A 23,278-nucleotide genomic window follows, 5' to 3' on the forward strand; every position below is an offset into this window, starting at 1 on the left:
ACAGCCGGCATTGGGGGAAGAAAGGGTGGAACCAGAACCTGAGATCGAGGGCTCACAGGTGACGAGGGGTCCCAGTGAGGGAGAGGGTGAGGGTCCGACAGGTAGGCCCGGGGTGTCTCCCATGGTGTCTGAGCCGGAAGGGTCGGCAGAGGAGGTACGAAGGTCTCAGAGAAGTAGGCATCCCCCTGAGAGGTTGACCTATGCAGTGCGAGGAGAACAGGGTGTGCCCTGGGAAGTTATGTCACTGCTTTATGCACCTGGGTTGGGTTTTGTGTTTTGCAAGGAGCATTGGTGAACTCCTTTAATGTGATAAGGGCATGACTTTTATTTGGTGGGGGGGAAGAGTGTAAGGGGTTTCTTCCTTTATGTTACTGCGTATGCTAATCAAAATGGCTTCTTTGTTATGTTATAATTAAAATGGTTTCTCTGTGATGTTAACTGCTGAGACAGTGATTCTTTTTCTAGCAGCTAGCAGCTTGTTTGGGTTATCAATAATGATAAGGAGGGAATGAACCAATGCGTGTCCATGTTATTCTTTTCTGGGGTGATATTCTGTCTCATATGGCTGGGAACCGGTGTGTTTGGCGGGCTTCTCAGGAGAGACCGGGAGAAGACGGACGTGCTGGAAGCACCCTGTTCAATCACCTTGGGTGGTCTCGAGCAGCGAGCCAAGGGGGTCGGAGTGGATCGCAGGTTGAAGAAAGAAGACCCTGGGCATTTGAGCTCCAACTGTGTGCATGAAGAAATTGAACTTTGATAAGTCTGGCGCCTTTTTCTTTTATATTGTATCCCTATTAATCTCATAGTCCCAGTAAGATTTATAAAGTGTAATCTGTAAAGTGTACATTGTGTGCTGTCTGATATTTGATGTTTGAGGTCGTACCAGGTGGCATTGCACAGCAACCGAGAGACACGGTTGCATGGCGGACAGGGTTTCCCCTAGATAAATACGAGCCAATATAGCTGAGCGTTACATAAATAAAGCATCCAAACCCTTGTGCATTTCAGAAGTCTGTATTCTCTCCCCATTTAATTAACACTCTTCTTCTGTCCTGCCAAATGGGACAATTTCACGTCCTCTCACATTATAATCCAATTGTTAGATCTTTGTCCACTCAGTCTATAACTGCTACATAGTTTCCTAACATGCTCCTTATTAACACACATTCCTATTTACCCATATGTCATCCACAAAATTACCAACCTTACCTTCAATACTTTCAACCAGGTTGGTTAAACACATTGTAAAAAGTTGAGACTCCAGTACTGATCCCCATTAAAAGTAACCACTCATTACGTCTTTCCAACCAGAGAAAGGGCCAGTTATGCTTATTCTCCATGTTTTATTAGCCAACCTGTCAGCAATCCGTATGTTATCCCTTATATTGTTTGCTTTTATTTCCTCTAATATGGCAGCTAGTCAAATACATCCAAAACCTTATAATATTATCAGTTTCTCCCTCATTCACAACAGATTACGCCTTTAAAATATTGGTCAAATATGATTTCCCTTTGACAAAACCTAGTTATCTTGAATTTTTCAAGTGCTCTGCTACAACAGCTTTTATTATAACTTTTAACATAGTCAGATTTTACTGTTCTACAATTGCTTACTTTGTCTCCTTTTTTGAATAATGTTAGTCTCTATTATTCAATTGCAATGGAATTTTCCATTAATCTAGGGAATTTTGGAATATTAAAACCAACGTATCACTACCTTGTCTGCCACTAATTTTAAAGACATATGATAAATGATTCAGGACCAAACATCTTGATAAATAGATTATGTTTGAATCACTGTAGAGTAAATAAACTATTCACTTTGATTTAGTGATAGAATTAAAAAGATATTTTTAAAAAAGCAATATTTTTATTCTTTGTTGAAAACAATCATAAAATTAATGTGTCAGGTCAAAGGTAGAAGAAGAAGAATAGCCCTTAACTCGGCAGTGGAGTTATCGGGGCACTGTCTTTTGATGGTGTTTCTGTAGCAAGCTGTTCTTGTTTTTACGAAGCCGAGTTGCTAGCTCGACGCTCAACCCGACTTGGATTCGAACTTGGGAACCTTCACTCCGGAGTCCGGCACTGATATTATTGCACCACCAAGCAGGACAGGTCAAAGGTAGTTCAGCAGTAATTATTACTTAATAGATGGATACAAATGTGCCCAAATTTCCATAAATTACATTTAAAACCAGTGGATATAATATCTCTATTACTTTATAGAAAGATGACAAATATGTTATGTACTATTTTGCAGTTAGTACATATCTACTTGACCTCATCAGTACCGGTGCACTGAGATAATCAGACATCCAGTATTATTTTAGAGGATCTATTTAAAATTATTTTTCTCTCTATGCATAGATAAAAAATGTCCTTACCTACTGTCTTGATGTGGTTATTTAAGGGCACTTCATTTTCCTTCCTGATTATAGGAACTCTATGATGCCTTTCTTGAATCAACATGTTCAGCTCCTGGAGAGTTGAGGTTGTAGTTTTTGCAGCAGATTGTTTGCTTTCCAGATCCAACTTGCGTTTGGCTTTAATGTCCATGTTGCTTTGTGGACTCTCTTCACTTTCGGAAGATCCAAGCAAGAAATCAGTTTGTTGCCTTGTACTATGAGCTTGCAATAGCACTGGAGATGGATGTTTGACATCATAGGATTTATTAAGAATAACAGGTGAACCTTGTTTAGTCTTTTCAATCAGGCTGCTAGTCTTTTGGCCACTGAGATTAAGTTCATTCTGGGCTGTTGATAGCTGACTTATTTCTCGTCTACTTGCAAGTAATGAAGGAGTCCTTTCCAAATCATATGAATCTTTATGAATTAAGCTCCTTATTGGCAAATTAACTTCATTATCAACCATATTTCTAATCTTACTTAGTTCAGACTTTTCAGAAAATTCTGTACAGGTATATTGTGAATTATTTTTTGTAACTATATCATTTATCTTTCCCAAAGACAATGAAAGATCTTGTAGTTTTGCAACACTTCTTTCAGTTTCTTCTTGATTGGCAATTGCTCGAAGCTCACTTGGAATAGCTCTTCTTACATCAAGGCCACCAATATTTATTTGACCTTGATTGGTCCCAGGTAGGCCACTGAATTTTTCTTTTGGGCTTAGGTCATAAGCATTCACTGGATTATTAATAACAATATTGGTTGAAGTTCTGGGACGTCTTTGGTGTATTTTAGGGCTACGGCTTGGTTCAGGATTGGGCAGTTTGGCATAAGATCCTGTTAGGCTTTTAAACAAACTAGTTTCGTATTCACATGCCGAGCTGTTTATCCATTCCTCATCTGACTCAACTTCTTTAGATGAGCCTTTCCTCGACTTTGCTGCTAAATCTGAATTTGTATGTAAATCTGAAATAGATGTGCTAAGTGCTGCTTTATCAGGCAATTCAAAGCTTTCATTTATCATGGAAGCAACTTGTGATTGCAAAGGTGACCTTGCACTGCTTGATTTATCAACTATAACAGGACTCTGACTTTTAGAAACTTTGTTTCTTTCATTTTCCCAGTCATTGACTTTAATACCTTCATTTTCTTTATCTGAATTGCTTTCATTTGTACCATCCTTGCAAACGTTTTTCCCATTACGTCGATTTTGTTCTCTCTCTATGTATTCCCTTGACTTTTTAAGCAGGTTCTGGAGACTCATTGCATAATGATCAGGAGATTCCTTTTCAGGTGGCAGTACATCAGTCTTTGATTCTTTTGTAGTGCTCACAAATACTGAACTAGTGCCGTTAGTTTGAGTACTACAGGTTGATTTGGAAAGCTCACTTATTTGAGTACATCTTTCATCAGAAATTCCACTGGAACTATTCTCCTTTAATTCCAACAATGGCTTAGATGATTGATCAAGATCCTCTGATTTTTTAGTAGACGTTGGTGAAACTGAAGAACGGTTAGCATGTTGTATTGTTTTGAAATCACTTGCTGCAGGTTGGGTAAGTGGATCTTTTGCACATTCAGCATTACTTGGCACTTTACATACCTTTAAAAGAAAGTGTTTTAAAACAAGAGCATCAGGACAACAGTTTTAAATTTAATAATTTTAGATGCTACTTCTCTTTCCTATTTAAAAGATTTTCCAGTTGTATAAGTACTTTGAACAACATTTAACAATTTAAAAAGTTAAATTTATTATAATAATGTGCAAATACGAAAAGCATCAGCTCTATGTTCTGGAGGTCCATTGGAAGTGAAGCGTAACACTTGAATGTTTATTGGTAACCAATGGTACTGTAACCTAATAAAATCACATTATGTAATGTTTTGCTTTTGGTATCTAAGTGAACAATTGTAAACACAACAATACAATGCAACTAACTTAGTAGTGATATCCAGTCCTTTCTACCAGCTTCCAACATTGCATCTTGAGTTACTACTGTAAAAAGTGAGTAATTTTTTTTAAAGAGACAGTGACAATGTTCATGACGAAAATCTTTGGTAACATGGTTGTGGTCACAAGGCAAAGGCTAATTGATTACCTGAATATACCAAGTTCTCTTGTGGTACATAAGTGGTAACAATGGAAACATCTGTACAGTAAGAGTTGTCATGAAAGATCAATTTCTGCATTAATATCATGGGAAGCTACCAATCAACTGTTAACTGTTTTTGACATACATCCAATTCTAATTCCATAGCAGAATATGCCTTTGTAAATACACCAAAGCACTAAAGCTTCAAAGAGTAGGAACTCAAAAGATAGGCAGTATCTGCACCGCAAAACAGACAATTTGGTCAAGACTCTTCACATAGATGTTAAGGATGGAGGGATAATATAGTAGGTAACCAGTGAAACAGGTAAAGGGCGGGATGGGACAAGAGCAATTTGTGGATCCAGGTGAAGAGGGTTTGAATGGCAGAAGTCAGTTGAGGAGGCAAGGACAGGGCTAGGAAGTGATAGTGGAGGCAAAGGACTGCAGATTAAGGAACCTGCTTAAAAAAGGAAGGTGAAAAAAATCTAAATAACGCAGGTATAATGGGCAGGTGGGAATAATAGGGGAGGGAACCCAGTGGAAGGAGTGCATGTCAATTGCCACGGTGTAGGTAGGTGAGTGGAAAGAAACTAGATGGTCCCTGGGTGGCTTGGAAAGAAGGATGGGCCTGGAAATAAGGAGAGGGAAAGAAAAAGAGGGGACAGGCTACCTGCAAAAAGATGAATTTAAAGGTTCATGTATCAACCAGGCAAAATATTAAGCATTGTTCTTCTAGCCTGTGTTTAGCCTCATTCTGTCAATGGAGGGTGCAGAGGACAGACAAGAGGGCATGAAAATGGTAAGGGGAATTAAAATGGCTTGCAACCAGATGGGCTTAACAGGCAGAATGCAAAGGTCAGCAAAGAGGTCCCTTTGTTTGTGGTTGGTCTTACCAATGTAGGGCTCTTTGATGCCTCTATCGCTATCAAAACCCATCTGTCCCTCACCGAACTCCATCTGTCCATCTAGCCCTTCTCATGTGAATCCACACATTGCTTGTCAGAACTTGCCCCACTTTCCCCTCTGTCTCCTGATAATCGCCATCTCCCCTCAACTCTTTCATCCAGATTAAAAGGTCTCAACCTGAAACATCAACTGTTCCCTCTATAAATGCTGGCTGACCAACTGAGTTCCTCTAGCAGCTTGTTTGTTTTTTGCTCCAGATCTCAACATATGAAATCTTGTGTCTCTACTATAGCTTCAACCTAGGGATCCAATTACAAAGTGACAAATAATCATCAGCTCAATCAGTCCTGCAAATTTTGTCTTGGTTTTATTCCAAGATTTGTGAAAACACTCTCACAAACTAGCCAAACAACAGCTAGCCATGTACTCAAAGTCCCAGACCCATCATCACCATCCCTATACCTAACTTAACAAACAAATAGGAGCAGGAGTCAGCCGTTTAGCTTCTCAGGTCTCATTTTCCCTACAGCTGTCAAAATTTTTTGTCCTTCTATTTAACATACTGCAGTGACTGTTCTGCAAATACCATGCATTCCCATTTTCTGCTGTGAATAAATTTGGCTGCAAAAAACACTATCCCTTCCTACAAGTAATTATATGGACAAGGCCCCAGAAATTAACACTGTGGCTCGCCAGTAATAACAACTTGCTGTGCTGAAAGTGGCCTAGTTATCTACCCACCCTTGTACCAACAATATGAGTTCCTAGCTTACAGCACCTTATCAAATGCCTTTTGGAAATCTACATTCACCATTTCCTTTATCCAACCTACATGTTACATCCTCCAAAAACCTTATTTGGCACACACAACTTCCTATTCATAAAACAATGCTGATTCTACTAGAATGTATCATGATATTTAAAATCCTGATATTACACCTTTAAAGGTTGTCTTCAGCAATTTCCAGAGTGGTATATGTCTGAAAAAAGCTGCCAAAGAAAGTGGTAAAATCAGATATAAATACTATGTTCCAGCAGCACTTTTAACTTCACTCAACTGTACCCACAACTATGGATTCACTTTCAAGGACTCTTCACGTCATTTTCTTGATACTTATTATTTATTTATTTATTAGTATCATTCTTTCTTTTTGTATTTGCACAGTTTGTTGCCTTTTGCACACTGGTTGTCCACCTGTTGATGTGGTCTTTCATTGATTCGATTATGGTTACTGGATTTATTGAGTACACCCACAAGAAAATATATCTCAGGGTTGTATATGGTGATATACATGTACTTCTGTAATAAATTTACTTTGTACTTTGAGCCTTGAATTTTTAAACTTAGAATAACATTTAAATAATAGAGGGCATAGAAGGAAACAGTCTGATGCAGGGAAATAGAATAGTGTATATAGGCAAAAATGTTGGACATGATAGCCCGAAAGGCCTAGATAACTTTGAAAAGTCAGGCTAACCTGCCACCAGCCACCTGTCTGGCCTCCCTCCATCTTGAGTACAGCATTACATTTGCTATCTTCCAATCCACTGGGACTATTCCAGAGCATCTAGAGCGCTTCAAGACCCCAAGATAGCAGTCACCAAATTTCGAGAACAGCAGCCTTAAGATCCATTAGTTTGGCTATTACCTTTTAACTAATGATAATCAAGTTCCTTTTGTTCTGAGGTGTTCTATTCATACGGGGATGCTTTTAGTGTTCTGTGCTCTCAAGGTAGACACAAAATATTTGTTCAAAATCTCTACTTTTGGCTTAATTTCTATTATCAATAGCAGTGTTTCATTCTCAAAGGAACTTACCTTAATTTTGTATATAAAAAGAATGCTTACTCTCAATCCACTTTCTTCCTTTGTGTTGGTAGTTTTTATTTTTTTTAATCCTCTGGCCTGCTACCAATTTCCAAAACCACTTTTCCAAAATGACTTTTTCTTCAATTTAATATCATCCATTTGTTGACGTTGAAGTTGTCTAATCATAGTAGCAGGATAGTGCAAAGATATTGTGTGCTCATTGGAAGTGGGTATGGGCAAGAGAAATGGCTTCAATACCAAATCCAAACACCATAGCATCGCACGATCAACATCAACTGCCCTCCTTCACCTAATGAATCAGTAAATCTTCCACGACGAAAAGCTCACAGAAATACTGAAGAATTCCATCATCATACATGATTTACTCTAGAAGGGGGATTTCAAATGTCATTATCAAGAATAGCTCAAGTAATAGGACCGTCAACTAAATTGGTCATCCAGATGACGTAGCTTTAAAAAAGATACAGCATGTGGTGAAAGATCCAGTGTTAGGATAATTTAATTTCTCTGCATCTTTAATTATACCTCTAGTTACAAATCTACTTGTCAATAACAGTATATTTAGGAATAATCATTACATGCTTCTAGTGAAGACCCAGTGCCAATCTGAGTTCTAGGGAAATGCATTTTGTTTTATTACACTCTTTCTGTGTTAAATAAAATATTAGCAACAGCTCAAAAACTAGGAATACATAATTTCGTTTTTAAATTCTGTTTTTTTTGGATCTGGGCATTGATGGCAAAGCCAGGACCATCCCCAACTGCTCTTCAGAATGTAGTAGTAAAAGCCACCACTGTCAGTACTTTGGGTAGGAAGTTCTAGGATTTGGATGTTGCAGTGATGAAAGACTGAAATGTATTTTTAAATCAGGACAGTGTGCAACCTATGCAGGTGATGGTGTCCACATATACCTACTGTCTTTATCGTCTTTAGCGGAAGATGTCATGGGTTTGTAGGCAAGGCAAATAACATCAATTCATTTTACAGTCATGGTACACCTATGCTCGTAACCAAAGCAGAATTATACACCATCTTAATTGGAAATTCAAGATTTGTCCACTTGAAGTTGGCTGAACCTACATAGTAAAATTATTTGCTGCTTAAAGTCATAGTCAGAGTTGTATAGCACAGAAATTGGTCCATCGTGGCAATGCCAATCACATTTTGTTCTTCTTCACTAATCCATTTGCCTACATTAGATCCATATCCTGGACCTAAAGGTGAAAATTACCTACACTATATTCAAGCAATATACATTAATGTTATGCTTGCACTAAATTTTGAGACATTTGTATTTTGTTTGCTCAAACACCAACAAAATACAGTGCTATCACAGTTACACACACACACATATATATGCTGTGTACCTACGTCTCTTGATGCTTCGAGACACATCTTCAGTGATGTTCCTGGAATCATCGGGTGTTTCGGGTCTTTCAACATCATACAACCTCCTCCAGGTGACCCAGCCGGGGCTGATCAGACCCCAGCTAGTGCCCAGATGGCTAGCTACTTATGACTCCATGGCTCCCCTCTTTTGAGCCACAGCCATCTTGAGGCCCTCTCTGCCGCATCGGTGGTACTGTGGATGGCTCTCCTCTTCCTCTCTCCCTCGATGCCCAAAATGCTGAAGGCTCTAACTAAAGAATGGGCTATAAACATACACATACAGCTAGGGTGCCTAAGACTTTTGCACAGTACTGTATTTGTCAACATGGAGCAGAGAGCTAGTCTGGCAGAAGCAAAGGATGTTGGGAATGGAGAGGGTTGAGCACCAAAGGAGGAGTGCGAGACAGGTAGCAGAGAAGGAGTGCCAGGGGTGGGGGGTGGGTGGAAGATAGAGGAACAGATGCAAATACGCCTATCCCTAAGACACCAAGCAAGGTCATTTTATTCCAAACAACTGATTTATTGACTATTACAGAATGTCTCTCTGGTGCTTCCCACTCCCTTCCCTCTCCCTTCCCCTGTTTCCCCAACTATTATTCCTCCCTCCCTGCCCCCTTCCCACTCTCAGTACACAACAGAGACTCAAATCAAGATCAGATTTATCATCACCCACTTGTGCAATATTTTTTTTGTGGCAGCAGTAATACAGTACTGTGCAAAAGTCTTAGGCACCCTGGCTATACAGTGGCATGCAAAAGTTTGGGCACCCCTGGTCAAAATTTCTGTTACTGTGAATAGCTAAGCGAGTAAAAGATGACCTGATTTCCAAAAGGCATAAAGTTAAAGATGACACATTTCTTTAATATTTTAAGCAAGATTACTTTTTTATTTCCATCTTTTACAGTTTCAGAATAACAAAAAATGAAAAGGGCCCGAAGCAAAAGTTTGGGCAGTCTGCATGGTCAGTACTTAGTAACACCCCCTTTGGCAAGTATCACAGCTTGTAAACACTTTCTGTAGCCAGCTATGAATCTTTCAATTCTTGTTTGGGGGCTTTTCGCCTATTCTTCCTTGCAAAAGGCTTCTAATTCTGTGAGATTCTTGGGCTGTCTTGCATGCACTGCTCTTTTGAGGTCTATCCAAAGATTTTTGATAATGTTTAAGTTGGGGGACTGTGAGGGCCATGGTAAAACCTTCAGCTTGCGCCTCTTGAGGTAGCCCATTGTGGATTTTGAGGTGTGTTTAGGATCATTATCCCGTTGTAGAAGCCATCCTCTTTTCCTCTTCAGCTTTGTTTTTTTTAAACACACAGTGTGATGTTTGCTTCCAGAATTTGCTGGTATTTAATTGAATTCATTCTTCCCTCTACTAGTGAAATGTTCCCTGTGTCACTGGCTGCAACACAAGCCCAAAGCATGATCGATCCACCCCGGTGCTTAACTGTTGGAGAGGTGTTCTTTTCATGAAATTCTGCACCCTTTTTTCTCCAAACATACTTTTGCTCATTGCGGACAAAAAGTTCTATTTTAACTTCATCAGTCCACAGGTCTTGTTTCCAAAATGCATCAGGCTTGTCTTGCTGTTCCTTTGCAAACTTCTGATGCTGAATTTTGTGGTGAGGACGCAGGAAAGGTTTTCTTCTGATGACTCTGCCATGAAGGTCATATTTGTGCAGGTGTCGCTGCACAATAAAACAGTGCATCATCACTCCAGAGTCTACTAAATCTTCCTGAAGGTATTTTGCAGTCAAACTGGGGTTTTGATTTGCCTTTCTAGCAATCCTACGAGCAATTCTCTCAGAAAGTTTTCTTGGTCTTCCAGGCCTCAACTTAATCTCCACCGTTCCTGTTAACTGCTATTTCTTAATTACATTATGAACTGAGGGAACAGCTACCTGAAAACGCTTTGCTATCTTCTTTCATTTATTTTAATTTTCAGAGTGCTAGGCAGCTGCTTAGAGGAGCCCATGACTGCTGGTTGTTGGAACAGGTTTGAGGAGTCAGGGTATTTATAAAGCTTTGAAATTTGCTTCACCTGGCCTTTCCTAACCATCGTCTACCTGCTGAACCGTGTCTACGCCCACCTGGACAAGCCAGTGAGCACTGTGAGGGTCATGTTTTTTGACTTCTCCAGTGTGTTCAACACCATCCGCCCTGCTCTGCTGGGGGAGAAACTGACAGCGATAAACCTGGATGCTTTCCTGGTGTCATGGACTCTTGATTACCTGACTGGCAGACCACAGTACGTGTGCTTGCAACACTGTGTGTCCAACAGAGTGACCAGCAGCACTGGGGCTCCACAGGGGACTGTCTTGTCTCCTTTTCTCTTCACCATTTACACCTCGGGCTTCAACTACTGCACAGAGTCTTGTCATCTTCAGAAGTTTTCTGATGACTCTGCCATAGCTGGATGCATCAGCAAGGGAGATGAGGCTGAGTACAGGGCTACCGTAGGAAATTTTGTCACATGGTGTGAGCAGAATTATCTGCAGCTTAATGTGAAAAAGACTAAGGAGCTGGTGGTAGACCTGAGGAAAGCTAAGGTACCGGTGACCATCCAGGGGGTCAGTGTGGACATGGTGGAGGATTACAAGTACCTGGGGATACGAACTGACAATAAACTGGACTGGTCAAAGAACACTGAGGCTGTCTACAAGAAGGGTCAGAGCCGTCTCTATTTCCTGAGGAGACTGAAGTCCTTTAACATCTGCCGGACGATGCTGAGGATGTTCTATAAGTCTATGGTGTCCAGTGCGATCATGTTTGCCGTTGTGTGCTGGGGCAGCAGGCTGAGGGTAGCAGACACCAACAGAATCAACAAACTCATTTGTAAGGCCAGTGATGTTGTGGGGATGGAACTGGATTCTCTGATGGTGGTGTCTGAAAAGAGGATGCTGTCCAAGTTGCATGCCATCTTGGACAATGTCTCCCATCCACTACATAATGTACTGGGTGGGCACAGGAGTATCAGACACCCTGAGCCAATAGGCTGGTCCTGGACTTTTTTCCTGGTATAATTTACATATTACTATTTAACTATTTATGGTTTTATTACTATTTAATTACTAATGGTGCAACTGTAACGAAAACCAATTTCCCCCGGGATCAATAAAGTATGACTATGACTAACGATGAGTGTGAATAAGCCATAGCCCTAACAAGCTAATTAAGGTCTGAGACCTTGGTAAAAGTTATCTGAGAGCTCAAATCTCTTGGGGTACCCAAACTTTTGCATGGTGCTCCTTTCCTTTTCCCCCCCACTCTAAAATTGTACAAAACAAAAATAATACACCAATCTTGCTTAAAACATTGAAAAGAATGTTTCATCTTTAACTTTAGGAGATCAGTTCATCTTCTACTCACTTAACTATTCACAGTAACAGAAATTTTGACCGGGGGTGCCCAAACTTTTGCATGCCACTGTATATGTGTTTGTACAGTACTATATAAATCCAATTCCAAACTTGATCCCGGTATGAATACAAAACAACTCTAAAAGCAAAGTGACAATGACTGCTATTGAAATCAACATTTGAGTGAACATGGCAGCAAGGAATACTAATGAAACTTAAGAAAATGGAAATCAGGAAAAACACTCAAATAGCAGGCGGCATGAAGAAAGATGATTGTGGTTACTAGAGATCTTGGGATAGCTCAGTCATAACATTGTTCCATGGATTTCTTCAGGCAGATTCTTTTCCATAATTATCCTTAAGTGCCTAATGAATGACCTTCTACCTATCATGCATAGAATAGGATTATTCAGTGATGCTTGCAAACTGAACAGCTGTACTAGCAATTCCTCAGATAATGGATTGTGAATAAATCCACATCCATGTGAAACAAGACTAGAATATTGAACCTGAGCAGATTCAATGCAAATATCATTCAAGACACAAGTATCTAACAATCACCATCGAGAACAATGTAATCTGATCATCGTATTGACATAATCAACTTCACTACCATCATCCCTGCCTCAAAAAACATCTCAATTATCACCAGTGACTGGAAATTCAAATGGATAAACTAGATAAGTAACGTAGCTACATGAAGTCGTCAGACTCTTGTTCTTACTTCCCAGTCCCTCACCACCAAAGTACAATTACATGACTGAATACTCTCCCATTTTCTGGATGAGTGCCACCCCAAAGCTCAAGTAGCTTGATGCAATCTAGAATAAACACTTTCCTTGATGAACATTTCATTTACAAGCCCAATAATTTACCTCCCTGCATCAGGGGCTGTAGTGTATATTACTTATGAAACAGTATCTAAAAATCACCGATGTTTCTCCATCAGCGCCTCCCATCTCCACAATCTGCACATTTGAAAGACAAGGGCAGAGGTTACAAGTGAAATTTATGATGGAAAAGTATCTTTGAATAGAGTTGCATGTCAAGGGCCTCAACTTTATTGATGGAGAGCTTGAGCAAAATTAAGAAGGGTTCTAAACTTTGCTAATTGAATACACATTTTTTTCTCACTCCAACAACGAATTTCTAGGCTCACTTATTAGGTTACCCATCAATTGTGGATAGTCCAGGAGAGTAGAGGCCTCAAAAATAATACATTTGAAGCTTACTATTGAATTATTTACCAATTAACAGCTAAGTTAATCAGTTCTATCCATTTTCTCCTTATAGAAAGCCAAATTTTGATCTTCATTTTGAAATTTATGACAACTTGTCATTTATAAAACTCCTTTAACACCTCACAGACCATAATCAGCCTCTGGGGTATGATGACACGTCAAACAGCTACGTTGTTAAGAGGCATTTTCACATTAAAATCATGTTGAGAGTTAATTGGTGATTTTATTGTCTGCATTTTATTGTGGTCCCATAACTACCACTTCCATATTTCATAGTTGTCATGAGAGTTTAGAAATTACAAAAATTGCAGAAAACCTCATCTTTTAAAGCACGATAGTCAGAATATACAGTATTTATTGGCATAGGTCCTAGTAATCTGAGTTGCAGACTGAATATTTTAAAATATCAATGTATTATGAGAAAAATACATAATGCTCACTGAGCTTATTCACTGCTGCAAGTTATTGTCCTCAACACCAATTTGAAGTATTCATTTTTTGTACTGTGTCTAATTTTATAATACTGTACTGGGGGAACAGCTTCAATTACTTTGCATAAACTATTTGAAAACTAACAAAACCAGTAGTAAATTATGTACTTATATGAGCTAAATGATGAAATCATCTACATTGCTCATCATTAATGGATGAAGCACAAAAAAAGCCACACCATCTTTTGGATCCAACAGGAAGCCAACAACTTATTCAAAAAGACAGCTGTCTCAACAGGACAATGAAACTTGCATTATGCAATCAATAGCAGTTTAAACCAATTACTCAGAGGTAAAATTGCTTTCACACTCTGCATTCTTATTTTAACATGTGGCAGTTATCATCACTACCATGCAACATAGCTCATGAATGTTACTAATCACTTATTTGCACAGAATATGATAAGTGTTAGATCAGAATTACAGTAGTCAACTATCTTGAAGTGCCAGAATGACAATGCAGGAAATTATATAACTTCCTGTAAACTCTCGATTTTACTCAGGCATTTTAAATTTTAAAATTCTTTACCATAAGCAAAAGTAATAAAGTAGCTAACCTGTATATTTTCGATAATTTCTTCCACACGGGTAAGTAAGGCACTTTTTCTTGCTTTGTACCGACCTAGCTCCAATTCCATGGCCTTTTGTCTGTACTGCTGCATTTCCAGTTTTCTTTCAGCCTTCATCTACAAAAAGGGAAAATTAGCTTCATTCAGTCTGATGTTTTATAAGTTTTCAACATAACTGACTTCACTATAGTAAAGTATTTTCAAACCCCAGTCTTACTATATCAGAACAAGTAACTCCACCGTCTATTGTGATGACAACTTATTCGGTCCATTTGTTTGGTGATGAGTAACTTGAAGCTTGGAGGTGGTGATCGAATAACCAGCTTAATCCAGGCAGCTGACGAGTTTTTCAAAAGCTTATGATTAACTATTATGCAAAAGGCTTTTACTGATTTAAAGGACGCCATGCTTACAAAGTAATCCAATGACAAATAAAATCTGCTTTTTAGAGTACATGTGATGGTTTGGATTTGAATGCATTTTATCCACTAGAGTAAACAAATACAGTGGCACTGCAATTTAGTCAAAATGTACAGGGTTGGATCAAACTGGATCTATTGCCAGAACTTGTCATCTAGCCTCACTAACTTGATCTGGTACAAATGAAATTTCTGCTGACTCCTTCCGTCCTATACAGAACTATAATCTTGCACTCTATGAGTGCCAGGTTCAGTGGATCATTTTTTGCTAACTCCAAACAATCAAGCCTTTTCCAAATTTTTCAGCATTCCAGAGAAGTTCCTTCCAGAATATTTTGGTTCGTTCATCAATCACTCAAACACTCATCTCCAGCTCTTAACAGCTACCATTGGAAATACAACTGCCTTTCTCCTCCTTTCTTCCCACATAATCAGCCTTGTTCCCATTTCTCATAATAACATAGCATCTGTCACATGCCCTTCTGTTCAATTTGACTCTTTTGGCCATCCTAAACTCTTGATTTATTTTCTCTCCATAGGAAGAAATATAAACGGTAACAGAAACATCCTCACTCTGAAGGCCACCCATTGCTCAATTACTTTTGCTATAACACAATTGATTCTTTTAGGTACATATCCTTGACTTTTTTTTAAAGATTTTGCTATAATGAGCAATCCTTAATGTTAGGAGCCAGGAAGAAGGATTGTATCAATAATAGCAATAAAAATTCAAATCCCAGGCACAAATGTGTCAATAAAGGTTGCTATCCACTTGATGAATGCTCTGAAATAGGCTGCTGTTTACATATATCATTGACACAAGTACCTATTGAAGCAAACTGGAGCCTAATGGCACAATTAACTATTGACACAATTTTTCATATTTTTCTAATGAAATAGGTTTCAATAGGTACACTTAATGTCAGAGAAATGTATACAATATACATCCTGAAATTCTTTTTCTTTGCCATTCATCTAAAGTCAGCTCTCAGAACAATTCTATTATGCCCACCTACTTCTTTGTATATATTCTCAGCTATATAATCAGTGAGGCTGTGGACACATTTGGAGGAACTTTGAGGTTCCTGTTGCATGTGTTTCTGAATTCTGGTTACACTTTTTTTTTGCTGTTTCTGAGCGGTTTGATTGGGGTGATCGATGCGGACTGGTGTGCTTCGGCGAAGATTGGCCCTGTGGCCTGCATTGGGTAGTGGTACAGTGCTGAACTGTATTAAATTGAATACTACTGGCTTGATGTTCAGCCACTTGTGCAATTTTTTTTTGTTTGCATATCAAATGTTTGATGTTTGAATGAGTCCCATGATGTTTCTTTGTTTCGTGTTAGTCTGCGGGAGGACAAAATCTCAGAGTTGTATTCTGTATACATACTTCGATAATAAATGCACTTTAAATCTCATTAGCCACATATATAGTGTTAACTTACAATAGCTAATTAACCTACCAACATGAGGTGTGGGAAGAAACTGGAACACAAACAAGACCCGACATCAGTATCATACCCCAGGACAGTAAAGCTACATCAGCTGCATTAGCTGCAAGACCACAATTGTTTATTGGAAATTAGCCTCCATTAATTGCAACATACTAATCTTGAAAATGTATCACATTTTGAAAGAGGCAAAGTGTTATAACAGAAAGGGGGGAATAAAAAAAGTTAAGCATGTAGTCAGAAAATTAGAATTGATGGCGCGCATCCCTGATGATGAACAGGATAAGAATGAGATTGTTTTACCACAATTTGAAAAAAAACAAAGATTGGAGAGCGGTGAAGGAGGGTCTTCTGAAGATGCCCATATATTCTAAGCCAGCCACAGATGTTTTGAACATTTTAAGAAACATATGAACCTGCATGACAATCATCTCTGTGAGAAACCATCAAATATGAATGCTGTGATAGCAGAGAAATTTTCCAAATCAAACATGCATGAGTACATCTGAATGAACGTTCATCTCGAGAGGTTATAAAACAACTCCATGCATGAAAGGCAGCAAAGAGTGTTTTCCTCTTATTCATGCAGGTATGCCAAGAAGGAACACAAGCTCAACCCTCCCTTAATCTAAGAACTCAAGGCTCTAAAAAAAATCTTTCATTAATGTAGAGTCTACCAAAAAAACTCTTGAATAACAACATTTTTTCCATGGTTATCTCCCCAACAAATGATAGGATGATATTAGGCAAAGAGAATTGCTCATCACTGATGTCCAAGAACATGACTAACAACATTCAGGTTGCTTTTTGGCTCTAATATCACAATATTAAGGTATCTATGGTCTACGTCATCTCTTTTGGATTTATAGTACCCAAGCAGTAATAAATGATAAAACAAGAAATTGTGGACAGAATATGTGCATAATTCTGAGTTTATAAATGTCACTCTGAAGATTTTCAAATCGTTAAATGAAGTTGAATTTGATGAAACCGATAGGATAACTTGGCAAAGTTACTGGACAAGGAACTCAGAAATAATGATTTGTTGGAAGCGTTGCAGGAAGTCTTTGGCAAGACATCACTACCACAAGGACAGCTCATCATAAAGAGACTTGATGCAGTCTACTACATTGAGAAAGCAATAACCATTTACAAATACAATGATCCCAACAAAGATTGTGGCCACATGATGGAAAATTACAAGAGCTCATGACGTGGTTTGTTATAAGGAACTTTTATCAGGTAGAAGCAGCTTGTCCAAATTTATTTATTTTTAATTTTATTTAACAGTATAGTGTGGAGTAGGCCCTTCTGATTTTTCGAGTTGTATCACTCCAGCAGCCCTGGACAACAACAATTTAATCCTAGCCTAAACACAGGACAATTTACAATGACAATGTTATGTCTTTGGGCCGGGGGAAGAAACTGATGGCCTGGGGAAAACCCATGCATTCCACCGGGAGTACATACAAATTCTTACAGACGACACTGGAATTAAACCGTGAACTCTGACACCCCATGCTATAATGGTGTTGTGCCAACCTCCATGCTATCCTGCCCCCCAGCCATTAAATGTCGATTAAAATCTTTAAACCTCATTCATCAGATGTCCAGTTACAGGAAGGATCTTTTCTTTCAGCACTACAAGCTCCATCAAGCTCAGATTCATCAGTGCCATCATTACCAAAAACACGAGTGGCAACTAATTCACAGCTCCGCCACTTCTATTAGGAGCAGTAGATCACTTGTCCTCTGAAGTCATGCAACAATGGTAGTAAGGAACGTGTTATACAGGTTTCCCCCGCCATCCGAAGGTAGAGCGTTCCTATGAAATGGTTCGTAAGCCAGAATGTCGTAAAGCGAAGAAACAATTACCATTTATTTATAAGGGAAAATTTTGTGAGCGTTCGCAGACCCAAAAATAACCTACCAAATCATGCTAAATAATACATAAAACCTAAAATAACAGTAACATATAGTAAAAGCAGGAATGATATGATAAATACACAGCCTATATAAAGTAGAAATACTTCTCTACAACAATTGCCTGCACAGATCTCCGTAGTGAAAATCTCACGCAAGCGCTGTTGGCATAAAGGTGCTCTCCAGTAACCTTTACACTATGAAGCTGCCAAATCTATCAAATAACACATAAAAGTACACAGCCTATATAAAGTAGAAATAATGTATCTACAGTGTAGTATCACTTACCGGAATTGGGAAAACAGCGCCGGGCACACTGATGATGGTGTGTTAGACTGAGTCGTCGCAGGTTGGGGGTGGTGCAGTGGCCCCCACCCTCCAGGCCGCCGACCAATACATTGCCGCGAAGAACGCAGCGATAGCCAGGAGGCACACAGCACATCTTTAAGAAAAAAGCCGAAATAAACAAGCTAATTAATTAGGTGCCGCCCGACACGTAAATGTCGGCGCAGATCAGTGCCAATTGCATCATCTCTGATCTGGGCCGACAATTACATGCTAGGCGGCACCTAATTAATTAGCATGTGTATTTCAGCTTTTTTCTTAAAGATGTGCTGTGTGCCTCCCAGCTACCGTTGCATTCTTCATGAATCGGTACAGTATCTGTCCAGGGCCCAGGGGTTGGGGTGGTGGGACACGAGGGTGTCATCTCATCGTCGATCAGGGCAGGCAGCTCATCTTCTCCTATGACTGCTCGCCTCGATGTCGAAGGTCGAGGTTCGTCGTCTGCTGTGGCTGATGTGGAAGGCTTGCTTGACTGCTGAGCCTCGCACATTTTTACATCACACAGTTCTTTGTAAGCACTCAAACCATCCTGAAAATATCCCCTAAACCTACGTACCCTTTCAAAATTAAAGTCGTACTTTATCATTGCAGTGAAAATCTCACGCAGTTGCTTCACTTTCGCTACTGCATTCGGTTTCAACTGTTATCCTTTTCTCTTCCAATTGTATCAGCTCTTCAACTATCAGATCTTGGTCATGGGATGCCAAAACCTCTTCAACATCATCTTCGTCAGCTTCCACAAGCCAAAATCACTTTGTCCTTGCTTCATTCACCACGATCGAAACACTTAATTATGTCCAGTTTTACGCTAAGTGTAACACCCTTATGAGCTTTTTCAGGCTTTTCCGACACCTTAGAACTCATTTTGCTAACGGCTGCTCAATGCAACGTGTTTAAGCAATGCCGTTCCGAATCCAGGGGACAGCAGCTGCTCGGGGCGCACGCCGCCTTTTATCGCGCGCTGATTTTCTTTGTAACAGTGAAAACACCCTCTGAAAGCGAAAACAGGGTACTAATGTAGGTCTTTCGTAACAGTGAGGTTTCGTAAAGCGAACGTTCGAAAAGCGGGGGACACCTGTATTCCTTAATTACATGCCTACAGCAAGGAATTAATAGTGTGAGTAAAATTGAAAATATAATTAGTAAATTGTTCGCATTATATAATCCATGATGTCTAATTTCTTACCCACAGAGTAAATGCAGATTATCTTACCAAAGGAGAAAGTACAGCTATTCCATGAAAACGAATAAGAGAGTTGTTCTTCTGGTAGACTGATTGTGAAATTTCATGTTTTATCATTTCTGATTGAATCCTGGCTAAATGCCTCTTGCAGAACTCCTCATAGTCTTCCATTGCTATCCACTAATTGTTTGCCTGATAGCTGTAAAAAGACATGAATTGGAAGTTATCAAGATTGTAACCACCATTCCAAATAAGCCAGCAATACGATACCAAATATACTACAGCCATGTATTTCTTTGCTAATGATAAAGGCAGGTTTTAAAAAAAGGCTTAAACCTTTTAAATACAGGTCGACCTTCACTAATCCGACTACCTGTAATCCGGTTCCTTTGATAATCTGGCACTGATTATGCTTAATGTGATCCTCCTGTAATTCGGCATTTTCACTAATCCGGCACTCCTCAGGTCCCAATGGTGCCGGATTAGAGAAGGTTGACCTGTACAAAATATGCTTGGAAATAAAGCTAACATTTGGTAAAAACTTGCAAACGGAGTACTGTAACTCATAAATATCCACTTCTATTTTGCAATATGCACTTAAACTTTAGAAACAGTTAAAATAATGGGATTTTAAGTCTGTATGACAAAATAAGTTTTGAAGTAATAGTACATTCAGGCTAACAATGAAGCCACAATTTATAAAACTTTAATTCTTTATTTTCAAGTAAAATCTTATATTTAGAATTACAAAAAAAAACTGATTACTATTTTCAAAAGGTTGAGGCAATCTGGAATAAACATTAAGACGTTTAACATGATCATATATACAACCCATTTAAATTCATACAAAGAACTCTAATACCTTGCTCGTTACAACTCATATCATTCAGAAGTTCTGAGTAGGCGGGTTGGGGGAAGGGCGTGTTTCCATGTTATATTATTCTCTCACTATAATATATTTTGGACAGCACAGGTTAAGGAATAAAAAAAAATCACATTTCAGGGTTCATGAACTTTAAACAGGACACTGATCAAGACATGCCTACAATGAGTAATTGTATTTATTGTCATTAAAACAATAAACACAATTACCCATTGTATGATAGGCTAAATAGCTGCCTGAGAGACCCACTATTTTACTCTCGTTGTTCCAACTTGATGAAACACAAGGAATACAAAGACATTTTGACAGAGGACAGTCAAATAAATATAAAAAGTGAAATATAAATATTTGTCTGACTCTATGCTGCACATGCCTCCACCATGCAGGCCACACTCTCTTCTCACTGCTGCCACCTGGGAGGTAGTACCAGAGCCTCAGGTCCCAAACCACCAAGTTCAGGAACAGTTACTACATCTTAAAACAGGCTCTTAAACCAGACGACAACACTTCACTCAACTTCATTTGCCCCAACACTGAATGATTTCACAATCTATAGACTTACCTTCAAGGACTCTACAACTCATGTTCTCGGTATTTATTACAATTATGTTTTTTTTGCATGTTGCACATTAGTTGTTTGTTCATCTTTGTTGTGTGTAGCTTTTCATTGATTCTATTGTGTTTCTTTGTATTTACTGTGAATGCCTGCAAGGTAATGAATCTCAGGGTGACATATAGTATATGTATTTTGATCATAAAGTTACTTTGAACTTTGAAGTACAGAAATACGATTGGCATAAGACTGACCACTTGCTTGCTATTACTTAACATTTAAGTACAAGTTCAAAAGCAATTGAACTCTCAACAAACAATTTCCTCAAAATTATCTCAAGTAACCTTTGTAGTGCTGAGGATGAGAGGTGACCTGATAGAGGGGTATAAGATGATGAGAGGCATTGATCGTGTGGATAGTCAGAGGCTTTTTCCCAGGGCTGAAATGGCTAGCACAACAGGGCATAGTTTTTAAGGTGCTTAGAAGTAGGTACAGAGGAGTTGTCAGGGGTAAGTTTTTTTTAAAAACGCAGAGAGTGGTGAGTGCGTGGAATGGGCTGCCGGCGACGGAGGCGGATACAATGGAGTCTTTTGGGAGACTCCTGGACAAGTACATGGAACTTATAAAAATAGAGGGCTATGATGGGTAACCCTAGGTAATTTCTAAGGTAAGGACATGTTCGGCACAGCTTTGTGGGCTGAAGGGCCTGTATTGTGCTATGGGTTTTCTATGTTTTATTGTGCAGGAGATATTGTGCAGGAATGGAAAGTCAGGAGAACACACTCCAGTCCTCACTGAGAGGGCAGCAGAGGAAAGACTGAGCAGCTTCTAGTTCCTGTGCATCAACATCTCAGAGGATCTATCCTAGACCCAACGCATTAATACAATCATGAAGGTGGCACACCAACAGCTATACTGCATTAGAAGTTTGAGGTGGTCAGGTGTTCCTCCGAAGACTCTAGCAAATTTCTGCATGTATACTTTGGAGAGCAATCTGACTGGTTGCATTACTGCCTGCTACAGAGCCTCCAATACACAGGATTGAAAGAAGCTGCAGAAAGTCGTAGACTGCACCAATCCTATGACAGGCACAAGCCATCCCACCTTCAGAATACCTTCAAAAGGCGGTGCTTCAAGAAGATGGCATCCATCATTAAGGACTTTCACCATCCAGGATATGCACTTTTCCCATTACTACCATCAAGGAGGAGATACAGGACCCTGAAGATGCATACTCAATGTTTTAGGAGCAGCTTCTTCCCCTTTATCAGATTTCTTCAAGTTCATTCCTCACTTATTTTATTTCTTATTGTAAGTTATAGAAAGTTTGTATGGTCTTGCACTGTACTGCTGTCCTGGATGGCAAGGGGTCTTCATGATGGATGCCGCCTTCTTGACATCCAGGAACTTAAAACTGCTTATCCTTTCTACCGCTGACCCCTCAATGAGAATTGATGTGTGTTCCCCAACTTCCGATTGCTGAAGTTTACAGTCAGTTCTTTGGTCTTGCTGACGTTGAGTACAAGGTTGTTATTGCAACACCACACCAGTCACCACACTTACGAAAACAACAGGTTTGTGATGCGCCAGCAGGCTCCACCATACCAATACAAATTCAATTCCAACACAGGATGCCCAACTTTAATTTTAGACTTTCTCTTATTGTCTACTCACAATCACATTTTATCATCCAAACATACAAATTAAAAGCCTACGTAAGTCAGCTTGAGAGTTTCCCCTCGTGCCCACTCCAAAGCGCACTTTTAGCTGCTGTTTCTAATGACTTTCATCACTGTCACCTTCCCTCTTTTAGTTTTCTCATTGTACTCTTTGAACACCTCAGTCCTGTCATCTTGGCTCTAATACAACATATTCAGCAACTTTATCCTTTCAAATCCTTATCAAACCAGTTAGTTAGTTATTGTCACAGTCTAAAATTTGATTCAATGTTAGAAAAGGGTATAGCTTCCATCCACAGTCCTCTTGCCAATCCTCAAAGGATTTAAGGAAGCAACCTGCTACTTCTGAACACTAACCTCAAAAGGATTCAAAGGTTCATTTATTATCCAAGTATACAACTCTTGACATTCTTCTTCTCTCGATAGCCACTAAACCAAGAAAAGAAGAACGGCAACACAATCATTGATCATCAACCCCAAACTCCACCACCCCCCGTAAAGTTAACAAAAAAATTCAACAAGAACATCAACCCCTAGTCCCCTCTCCCTCCCACAAAAAAATGGG

At 39.3% G+C, this 23,278-nt stretch overlaps 1 protein-coding gene across 6 annotated transcripts in view; it reads right to left on the reverse strand.

The window, feature by feature from the left end:
- The window catches only part of LOC134352009 (centriolar coiled-coil protein of 110 kDa-like), a 62,649-nt gene that overhangs the window by 29,823 nt on the left and 9,548 nt on the right, over nt 1-23,278 (reverse strand). For all 6 annotated transcript variants that reach the window (XR_010019324.1, XM_063059047.1, XM_063059043.1 and 3 more), the window contains exons 2-4: nt 19,629-19,797; nt 14,267-14,395; nt 2,385-4,008 (exon numbers count right to left, since the gene is read on the reverse strand). Coding sequence is in view for 5 of the 6 variants with exons in the window: in XM_063059047.1 (XP_062915117.1) it covers nt 2,385-4,008; nt 14,267-14,395; nt 19,629-19,769 (1,894 nt within the window). In the remaining variant the exon portion in view is untranslated. The remainder of the gene's footprint in view (nt 1-2,384; nt 4,009-14,266; nt 14,396-19,628; nt 19,798-23,278) is intronic.

This window comes from Mobula hypostoma, chromosome 9 (genome assembly GCF_963921235.1).
Source record: "Mobula hypostoma chromosome 9, sMobHyp1.1, whole genome shotgun sequence".
NCBI lineage: Eukaryota > Metazoa > Chordata > Chondrichthyes > Myliobatiformes > Myliobatidae > Mobula > Mobula hypostoma.